Below are 10,814 nucleotides of genomic sequence, written 5' to 3'. Positions count from 1 at the left end.
ATTATACCGATAACCAGCTTTGAACAGTCTAGCCTACAAGTAAACAACTATTGGGGATGGTTGTTGAGAGATCACGAGGGGCTATGGAACCAACTAGTAGTTGAGTCTTACACGTTTAACAGATATGTATACGGAAATATATGTGATCTCCTTGTCGTAACGTAGATGCACTTAACTTCGCCAAGCATCTCAAGGTACTAGTCCCAGCTGGGCATGGGGGGATTTGATTGTTTGCCACCACTTATTTTGTAGTTTGATGATTTGCCCTCCATTACTTTGTAATTGATCCGATGACACCCTTTACCTGGCACTTTGCTAATTTGCCCTCTGGCAAGTGGGTTCCACAAACAAAGACCAAAATACCCTTACCAATCGATTGACCAGAAATCGCTCCAGTCGGTCGTCGTTCTCATCCCCTTCTCTCGCACAGGAGACGGCGGCGGCTACTGGACGTGACTCACCGCCATTGGTCGTGAACGGCGGCAGATTGGGAGTATGCCTGTTTGTGCTTGATTGAAATGCTTGGCTTGCCTTTGATTGGGAGTATGCCCATTGGTCGTGACGCCCACTAAATTCCAGCAAATGCCTCCTGAGGAGGATCTCTCCAAGTTTGCTTCAACCAAATCCCAGTAAGTGCCTCCTCCTGAGAAGGCCTCCTCCAACTTGGGGCAGTCTGTAATACATAGTTCCTGGAGGGCTGGGGGCTGCTGCAGGAGCCCCTCCGGTAGTGTCTCTGGGGTTGGGCAGCACTCGATTCGCAGCTTCTTGAGTGCAGTGATTCCATGCATTCCATCTAGAAATGTTGCCAGTGCACTGAACCGATACACTTCGAGTTCTCTCATCTTTTTTATGTTCCCGAGAATTATTGGCATGGACACCAGCTTCTGACAACAACTGATGTGCAATATTTCAAGAGATGCAGGCAGTCTTGGTATTTCCACCAAATTTTCACATCCTATAATTTTAAGAACCTGGAGTCGAGGAAGCAGGACATTTTCGTCATCAGATATTGTTGATGGGAATTCTACTGCTGGCCATTGTATTATATTATTGATGCCTGTAATCCACATACTTTCAACAAAACCAAAATGGTTCCATATATTCCGTTGTATTTGGGACAGTTCATGTGAGAAAAGACAGTCACAATCTATTATATCCAGCTTCTTAATAAATCTGCAAGGTGTTCTGTTCATCTCCTCTTCAAAGCGCCCTACATTTTCCCTCAAAACTGTGAGTCTCACTAACACATCAGAGTCACCAAGCCTTGAGAAATGAAGGTCCATAGATAGACAACCAACAGGTTCAACTACAATGGAGCCTTTGCACTCAAGATTAGATTGCATAGACAGATTCATTAGATGGTGAAGGGGAATGTCTCTTGCGCTAACCACCTGTAGATCTTCAAGCAAAGGGAGCGTCCTGGGCATGCTTGATAGCATTGGGCATTCAGAAATAATTAGCTTCTTGAGCTGCGGCAATGATACAACTGCCACTTGTCCTGCCACCTCTTGGTGCCATCTCTCTAGCTCAGGCATGTCGGAAATTATCATGGTTCCCAATTTAGGAAAGAAGGGTGGCCGAGAAATACATGATTCCACATTGTCCATGTCATCATTAACAATACATATACTTGTCACACTATGCAAACCATCCAAAACCAAGTACCCAAGAGAGGGCAGCTGCCACAATGGTGGAAGATACTTGCAGTTCTCACATCCAGTCAGAGAAAGTTCACTAAGATGTTCTAACTGGGTATAGTTGTGCATCCATGATGAGAATTTGGGACCAGTATAATTAGATAACAGTAAAACTTCAAGCCTTTTGTGTGGACAAAGAGCCTCCAATATCCCTTCTGCAATATTATCGACTCCATATCCAAAATATGAGCCATAATGTCCATTTGTCCAATCGAGTGATAATCGCTTCAAATTATGCTTGTCAGACATATTGCCTTGTTTAGCATTTTCTGCACTATGCACTTTTCTCAGCTCAGTCAAAGAAAGAGCACCACATAGATTTAAATCTTTCAGTTGATCAATTCCACGACCTGTATCATTATCAATGACATAACTCGTCAATGTCTGTAGGGAATTCAACTGACTAATACCTTGCGGCATCTGCTCCAAACTATGACACCCAACAAGGAAGATGTGTCGAAGACTGCTCATATATCTCATCCCTTCTGGTAATTTCTTGAGTTTTCTACAACCAATGAGCTTCAATGTTTGCAAGCTATACAACATGGTGGTGGCTTCAGGCAATGCAGATATACAAGAATAAGAATAATCCAGATAGCGAAGATGCTTCAAATTTGTCATTTGTGTTATGCTTGAGAACGTCTTCACTGCTCGTAAGGACATTAATCCTGACTTGGACTTTCTTAGTGGACATCGATAGCCCAATTGGCGTTGGCTTAATATCGTGCGGGCTCCGGGAGCTAGAATTTCCATCATGGCTTTAACATTAACATTACTGTCATAATCAAGTGACAAATGTCGAACCTCATGCTGTAATGAAGTCCTTTTAGCTTCTGTGATCTTAATGCCGCATGCCCCAGATGCTCGATTGTGCAGGATGAACGACAAACCCTACTCCGTTGCTTTTGCTTATGAGGCGGCTTTTTCATCTCGGCTGGATGATCCGTTCGCGGATTTCATTTGGGGGAAGAACTACACGACTAACCGGTGCAGGTTGTTTCTCTGGCTCGCGCACCGTGGAAGGCTCTTCACCAATGAACGTCGCTTCCGTCGGGGCCTCTCAGACTCGGACTCCTGCCCTTTTTGTTCGGCTACCGAAACTACAGCTCACATGCTTCTTCACTGCGCTGTTGCCTCAGAAGCGTGGGCAACGGCAGACTCCCTGTTCATCAGCTCGGCAGACTGCCCCTCGGTCAGCGATATTATGTATCATCTGCCTTCTTGCAAGGTTCGGAACACGGTTGTTCTGGCTATGCTTTGGAATCTCTGGAAAAGAAGGAATGCAAAGGTTTTCAACAATGAAGTGCAAACCCTTGAATTTGTATTCCGCCGAGCGGCCGATGACATCTTTCTGTGGGCGAACCGCTGCCACAATGAGGACCGTAAACAGCTCCTACTTGACTGCGGCATTATGTTGGCCAGACTCGATGAATCTTGATGTAACTTAGCTTTTCCCGTATGCTCTGTGCCCCCCAACCCTTTGTAAATATTCTATGTACAGTGTCCGGTTTTTAAATAAAATGAGTTCAGGCTGGCTTTTGCCCGCCGTAGTTCCCTCAAAAAAAAATGCTGTAATGAACCAGCGTCTGTGGATCCTTCCAAAATTTGTTGACGTGATGAAGATGATTGCAAGTGGAAGCAATCATTTCCGCTTACAGAGTCAGCAAGATCATGCATGAGATCATGCGTCTTGCAAGTAGTTGGTCGGTGGATGAACCCATGTCGAAACTCAGAGAGAAGATTCTTTTGAATCTCCACATCTTGGAGGAAACATCTTTGGACTAGCATATTGAAAATTTGTTGGCCTATTGTTTCTGATGCAATAAAGTCATTTGCCATCCAAAGTTGGATTAACATGTTTGTATCCATCGGGCTATCCTTGGGGGAAATAGCACAGAATGAAAAACATATTTTTGCTTCTGATGACAAGTGATCATAGCTCAGCTGTAGAGCAGGTACAATTCCAGTTGCCAGGACGTCATTCTTCCAAACATCACTGTTCAAAACAGAAACCCACTGACTGTGATGCTTTGAATGAAGTAAAGTTGCCACTGTGTTGATAGCAAGAGGCAACCCCTTACACTTGTGTAGAATACTCTTAGCTATTGAGTTGAATTCCTCTTGTTTTACCACTTCTCTACCAAATGCATTTTTGTGAAAAAGCTCCCATGATTGATCTTCGTTTAGAAGTGACATCTGATGTGGTGGAAGTGTGCCCGCCCATGATAGAAACAACTTTTTCATTGCGGCTTGTCACAATTACAGCACTACCAGATCTAGAATGTGCGCACAACAATGATCTCATGTCATCCCACTTCCGTCGATCTTCGTTCCAAACATCATCCAATACTAGGAGGTACCTTTTCTTGGCCAAAACTTTACTGAGTTCCTTCTGCAGTGCCTCCATCTGAGTCAAATCACACTTCTTCATGGTGGCCACTTCTATTATGGATCGGATGATTTCTTCGATACTGAACTTGTCAGAGACACATACCCACAAGACCAACTCAAAAGGGTCCTTCACCCTCTGATCATTGTGAACAAGTTGGGCAAGGGTAGTTTTGCCAATTCCCCCCATGCCAACTACGGGGAGCACCATGATGTCACTATTATCAATGTTGCTATTATCAGACTGGTTGAGCAATATCTTCACCACTTGTTCCTTTTCATCTTGTCTGCCGACAATTTGTAATTCATTGACATGTGAGTGTGTTTGCGGCTGAACAATGGTTGGTGCCTTGGCATGTTGTAGGAAGTGAAAGTTATTCATCTCGACAACCAGTTCGTCTATCATTTCAAGGGCATCTTTCATCTTCCTGCTCATGGAGAGACGGAAAACAATCGGGCTGCTGGTGGTGAAGTAGCTGAGCATCTGCAATGAAAAACAATTATATCGAAACTAAAAGCCCGCCATTTTCCAAAATAAAACCTTAAACAAATGAGTGAGAGGCAGAGAATGCACTGTTGCTAGCCATGTGGAATAGCATCAGATGATTGAGTAAATAATGCACCCACAAACAAAAAAAAAGATTGAATAACAATTGGATGAATTTGTCGAGCGAATGCTGATATGTTGCATCATTTTTTGTGATTTTCATGCAAACTTTGTTTCAGTTCGTCTAGTTTGAGGAAGTGTGGGAAAAGGAGCGGGCGAGGACAAACCTTGCGTGCCGTGGAGTAGGGGCGCATCTGTGCAGCACGGAGTCGCAACGCCTCGTAGAGGAAGTCGTCGAGAACGTCGTCGGCATGATAGGCGGCGGTCTTGAGGTCCGTCGTCCAGCGGCGGACGGCAGGGTTGGTGTGGCTCTTGGCGTCGGCGTTCAGCAGGATGCACTGGACGGCGGCGAGGTGGCGCTCCAGCTTCCGGCGTGACTTGTCAAGCCCCCACGCCCGCAGCAGCTCGGCCACCAGCGTGTCGCCGGCCTTGGCCGCCACGCTGCCCAGCAGTGGTACCAGCAGGGAGCCCATCTCGATCACAGTCGCCGCCGGACAGTGAAGTGATAGTTTCTTAAAAAATTGGCCGATTTGGATTAATTAAATTTTTTAATAGCAATAAAATCATCGCCAAGATCATTAGTTCGCTACAGATAAGATATTAGATATGTATGCAAAGATCATCTAGTATTGATGGTGGAAAGCACTGACACAAAACACAAAACGCAGACCCAAAGATACTTCTTAGGAGGTAATGTGATATCAGCAGGAACGTCCCAAGCATTACCTAGTAAACAATTATAGGCCACAGTTCTTACTTCAAAGCAGCAATAACATGATCAACCATAAAATGCCAAAACAGCAGCAATGGTCAATTAACTGGCAAGAAAATTCAGGGACAAACCATACGTTATCGCCGCTCTTCTCTCAATACAAAAGAAATATCATAATATGGATGGGTAAGCCGAGGCCAGGCATCCATCTCTTAGCAGGTCAGTAGGGCTGATGTCGGCTTCTATTTTTCTTTTCTACGCGTGATACAAGCGTACTTGAGATCCACGACTTCTTCGTCACTGCTGCATCATCAGAGCGCCAGCAACATAGACGGCCATCCTCGCCTCCTGTCCATCCAAAGATGCCCTTGTTTTGGCCAAGGCTCTCAAGACTGCTTCCACCTGGGCATATGGTCCTGATAACTCCTGTGTGGCCTCCTTCCAGGACAGCCTCCGCCGGACCAATCGCTCCCGCGGGATCGTTTTTCACAGGGAAGTAACCTAGTGTCCCCTCACTTGTGCCGCCGATCGCCCATAACCGGTCATCAGGCAGAGAGTAGTGGCAGTCGACGAAGTAGTCCAACTGTCAATACAACAAATGTAAGGATTTGAGAGGGAGAATGATCTTCAGTTCTGTATAATCTCATTTCAACAACAATGCACGCATGTAAAAGGAGTCGGAAAGGCAACTCATCAGGATGTAGAGTAAAATGGTATTTGCAAGCACAACTTTTGATGATAAAGAAAAAGCCTCAGAGAGAAGACACGCCCACAGAGATATCTCAAAGTCATGCTGGCTGTGTGTAAGTGGATGAGTCTCTTCTCTTTTTTCTTTTTCTTTTTTTGCCAACAATGAATGCTACAGTCAGATTAAATTTTTAAAAATTAAATGAAATTAACAGTAATTTTGAATGCTATTGTGCTCTGAATTATCGAGAGAAAACAAGAACATGTGCATGTAACATCAAGATTGGTTGTAATACTGAAACAAAAATCCCTGATAAACAATACCAAACCATGATCAGTATATACTGAACTCAAATGCAAAGATGGAAATAGAATGTACAAGATAGGTTAAGCAGTCTTGCGTACTCACATGGTCAAGGTTCCACTTATCACTAGCCAGGGAACGAGCATTCTCTATATTCAATTCTCTAGTCCCACCATTCCAGTCCCAAGTGCTGCGATAATTAAATAGCAAACAGCGTAATGTTAAACTTGTGTACTTGTTAATTAACCGTAAAACAAGTAGGGGATGCATAATATTGGGGGTGAAAACAGAGAAGAATCGGGCAGAAATATTCTCAAAACAGAGGTGAAAAGGGGTGGGAGTTTCTTTGCCAATGAATAATTTAACAGAATCTTTTACCAACTTCATGTGGAAAGAAATTACCTTAGTGTTTCAATATGAGTCAAACACCAAAGCTTCTGATATGTGTTTCCATAGAAACCCACCTTGGAAACAGAAGTCTCCACATTCATAACCTATTAAATAGCATATATCTAAGTATCGTGAATCCCTAAGTATTTAAAGCACAACATAGGAAGAAAACACATACAGATAGCAAATGATCGTCCTCATTGATATCACCATCAGTGTCGAAGACGCATATCAAACCATCAATTGCCGCAGAAATGAGTTTACTCTGTTGATTTGGTGCAAATCGAACCTGTCCAACAAAGAGCAGTAAATCAGCACAACAATGACTGATAACCAGCCAATCGAGAAACTAGTGGATAAATATCATGTGGCTGATATGAAGTAGATGCAAAAGTATGAACACTGAAGACAGCAATGTCACCAGACAAGTTAAGAAAACAAAGGTACATTACAGCACTCAAGTAAAAAAGAAGTATGTGACAGCACTAATTGCCACTATAATTGATGTAAAGGGATATCCACGTACATGGGGTATGCAAGTTAGGCTTGTCTTATTGTAAAACATGCAAAACTCTGTAGAACAACGCATACCTGGGTTACATCGTCCATGTGGGATTCCTCTAAGAAGGCTACCTGTTTTGAACTTCTCCAGTCCCACAACAGAACCTACAATCAAGCAACTTGAGTGAGACTCAACCTGAATAACCTCATGAAACCTTCTCTGGTTCAATACAGGTGCACAATCTGAAGTAAGTTTTACAGGTAGGACTCAACCGTCCACCCTCGCTGGTTCAATACTTTGTCCTAACAAAGTTCACTTGTTAATCAACACCTGGTCCAAGAAATACAGCTAATGATGATCGAATTAGATGGTAGCAAATATTTTGTCAGGCATCATGCTGAACCAAGCGAAATAACCATATTTTGCCTGATTTGGAGTTCGTACGAAGAAGGTACAACGGTCCCACTGTTTTTCTATTACTAGCAGGACTTGTGTTAGCATCACACATCTAGTTTCCAAATCACACGTATTGGGCTGTGTGTTGAGTGAAGCCAGCCAATAAAATGTTAAGCTAACAAATGTGTGGGTGATAGTTTTCAAGACACAGTCCGATATAGCATATAATCAATTTTTGGATAACTCACATGCTAGTGTCTAAATCATATCCGAATATTCGGTGGATATCTGGGTTCTGTTTCTGAATGCTATCCCAAGGGGTATGGCCTTGCATTGAATTATTATTTTCAATTATTTTACAACAACTAAAAGAAAGAGAAATCGAACATAAACAACTCAACAGAACACGAATTCTTCGACATACAATTTATGTATACAATGTTTGACATTCAAGCATGACCGCCCATACATCACAAAGATTAGAAGCATATATTGACCATCACAGGTACCAAGGTGGACAGAAATATTATAAGCATACACCAACCGTTGCAGGTGCAGAGTGAATATGGATAAACTAAAGCTGTTGTAGATATGACTCTAATATATGAAAGAACAGCACTCCTTTACCTTGGAACTAGAACCAGCAGCAAGTAGGTTACCATTTGTTCCACCAAAGGAGAAGCTAAACATTTCGTGCGAGGGGCCAGCATTTAGCAAAGATATCTGGCAGACATTTAGAGAAGAGCGAATGGTCAAAATGCAAGTACATTTTAATCAACTGTAGTAATCTACAAATAGCTGAAGCACTAATTACCTATACAGTACAGTGAATGTAAATACCAGATCAAAACTATGCCAGTGAATCAAGTAGAAGAGGTTATGTCCAGTGGCATCAGGACACGATAAAATAAAACAACAATCGGAACTGGGGTTATTTCTATGTCAATGTGGAAGGAATTCATATTTGGCTAGGATTAGTATATAAATGCAATGGATCTATTCCAAAATTTGTAAGAAAATCACTACTCCATATGTGGTTGTACAGGTTGCACCTTGCATCAAGTCATCTCATTTTACAGGAAAAGAAATTAATACTTGTCCAGTGCGAACAAAGCAGAACAGAGAAGAACTCAATGAGATATAATAACTCATATTCAAATTTAATGAATTGTGAGCCAACCTCGATCCAAACAAAGCATCCCAAGAATTAACAATTAATGCCTCACGCCTTTATGAGAATACAAATAACTACAATGCAGAAACTGAGAAACATACCGATGAACTGGAACATATATACGTATTAAAGAAGGAACTATGTAGATGTGAATCTGTTACTGCCAAAATTTTGCAATCACGCACATTCATGTAACAGCCAGCATCAGTTATCAGCAATCAGGACGTAGTAGGGAAAGAAAAACCTGCTTGAAGCTCCTTGTGTCCCAGGCTCTGATAGTGCCATCACCAGAGCAAGAGCATATCACCTGCGGCGATGAGGGAGCTGAAAAGGCAATCTCATGGATACTCCCTGTATGGCCTGTGCATTCCCCCAGATACTGCCCAGTTGCTGGAGCATAGAACTTGAGTGCGTTTGTCGACAGAGAAACCGCGAGCGTTGAGATCTCCTGGCTTGTCACAAGAAGATATACGAAATTAGAAGCAAACATATATATCGAGTACTGCAGCATGTATTTTCATTCAGTTATCAAGTACTGGAAGCTATAATGAAGCTACACCATTCTAATCTTATCTGAACCGAGGCAGAACAGAATCTGCAGCCAAACTGGGGGAAAGGGGGGAAGCTGCCTACCAAGAAGCAATCTGGAAGACGTAGTCGTCGCCGAAGTTGGTCTGGATGCTATTCTTTAGGCCCAGCCGCCTGGCCGGTGAGGCCACGCCGCCGGGGACCGGGGAACCGGAGGCCGCCGCCGCCGCGAACGGGCTCAGTTCCGCCTCCACCTCCATGGCCGAATCGCCCCCGTTACCAACCTCCATCGCGCAGGCCCTTGAATCACCACACACCGCCCAGAAAGAACAATCAGCATGTATGTCAATGTCCAAAAATCGCACCTTCTCGCAGGAGAGGAGGAAAAGAAATTACCTTTGATTGGCTGGGAGCGGGCGGCGGTTCGGCCGAACGGGTGTCGGAGGTGAGCACCTGACGCTCAGGCAGCTGGCGGCGGGAGAAGTCGCGGCACGGGGCAGGAGGGGCGGCGGCGGCGGCGGCGCTCGGCGAGGAAGCCCTAGACGGAGGGAAGGAGGAAAAAGAGACACCACGCTGGCCCTTCTGTTTTTGGACCAGCCAGTTTGGTTATGTCTTTCTTTTTTCTTTTATAAATTTTAGCCTTTTTCCTTTAAATTGTAATTAACTAAAAGTTGCCCATGTTTTTGTTTTGACTAAAGAAAATTCTTTTCTAAGCTGATGTTGGATTTTGCTTTGTGTTTTCAGGTTGAATCCAGCTTCGAGGTCGAATGCTTGGGAAGGTAGTGTCGACTACCTCCCTCCCTCTTAACAACCAACAAAGTCGCGACGTCTCTCGGGTTATGGTGGACTATTGGGGATGTAAATGGTAAATAAATGGTGTACATAAGTCCCGTTTGGTTAGTTTTAGCTAGCTTCATAATTCATTTCCCCCCTAAAAAAATAAATTTTTGGACCATTAGATCATTAGTGGGTTTAAACGGAATTAAACCGGCCTCGGTTGACATGCTTACGGGCTATCTACAATTCCCTCGTAATGGTAAGCATGTACGTGACTCATGTACCTATTTTAAGCTACTGAAATATGACGAGGGTAATTGGATAGAGGGTATGGCGAACCTCAACCCACATATCCAAAATTACTTCTCAAATCTGTTTACTTCGGAAGTACAGCATACAGACCCGGCAGTCCTTGACAAGGTGGACACAAAGGTTACCGCACAGATGAATGATGTGCTGCTTGCTCCTTACACAAGTGAGGATGTTCGCAATGCAGTTTTTAGCATTGGAGATTTAAAGGCGCCAGGGCCGGATGGGCTACACGCTGTATTCTTTAAAAAATATTGGCATATTCTTGGGGAGGAGATTACCCACGAAGTTTTGGCAGCAATAAACTTGAGGCAGATTCCAGCTGAATGGAATGACACAACTA

General features: G+C 43.6%; 2 protein-coding genes across 2 annotated transcripts; both read right to left on the bottom strand.

Annotated features, from left to right (window-relative positions):
* Nucleotides 1-3,821: 3,821 nt before the first annotated feature.
* LOC125525775 (putative disease resistance protein RGA3) lies at nt 3,822-4,549 on the bottom strand. The gene has a single exon (XM_048690787.1). The coding sequence runs from the start codon at nt 4,519-4,521 to the stop codon at nt 3,835-3,837; it is 687 nt and encodes a 228-aa protein (XP_048546744.1). The 5' UTR covers nt 4,522-4,549; the 3' UTR covers nt 3,822-3,834.
* A 933-nt stretch (nt 4,550-5,482) lies between these two features.
* On the bottom strand, nt 5,483-9,991 carry LOC125522264 (WD repeat-containing protein GTS1-like). The gene is made up of 9 exons (XM_048687340.1): nt 9,782-9,991; nt 9,491-9,685; nt 9,102-9,309; nt 8,311-8,406; nt 7,377-7,451; nt 6,964-7,074; nt 6,798-6,889; nt 6,501-6,585; nt 5,483-5,987 (listed from the first exon to the last, which is right to left on the bottom strand). Exons 2-9 carry the CDS (start codon nt 9,673-9,675, stop codon nt 5,625-5,627), a joined length of 1,215 nt encoding a protein of 404 aa, XP_048543297.1. The 5' UTR covers nt 9,676-9,685; nt 9,782-9,991; the 3' UTR covers nt 5,483-5,624.
* Nucleotides 9,992-10,814: the final 823 nt, after the last annotated feature.

This window comes from Triticum urartu, chromosome 7 (assembly GCF_003073215.2).
Source record: "Triticum urartu cultivar G1812 chromosome 7, Tu2.1, whole genome shotgun sequence".
Lineage (NCBI taxonomy): Eukaryota > Viridiplantae > Streptophyta > Magnoliopsida > Poales > Poaceae > Triticum > Triticum urartu.
The sequence above is the reverse complement of the archived record's forward strand: the minus strand, read 5'-3'. Positions and strand labels throughout refer to the sequence as shown.

Bases quoted from the DNA above. Each gene is read 5' to 3' on its own strand.
- LOC125522264 (XM_048687340.1), bottom strand. From the start codon at position 9,675: ATGGAGGTTGGTAACGGGGGCGATTCGGCCATGGAGGTGGAGGCGGAA. The intron at 8,407-9,101 runs GTTTTTCTTTCC...AATGTCTGCCAG, and splicing joins ACACAAGGAGCTTCAAGCAG to ATATCTTTGCTAAATGCTGG. The intron at 5,988-6,500 runs GTGAGTACGCAA...TTGTATTGACAG, and splicing joins ATAAGTGGAACCTTGACCAT to TTGGACTACTTCGTCGACTG.
- LOC125525775 (XM_048690787.1), bottom strand. From the start codon at position 4,521: ATGAGCAGGAAGATGAAAGATGCCCTTGAAATGATAGACGAACTGGTT.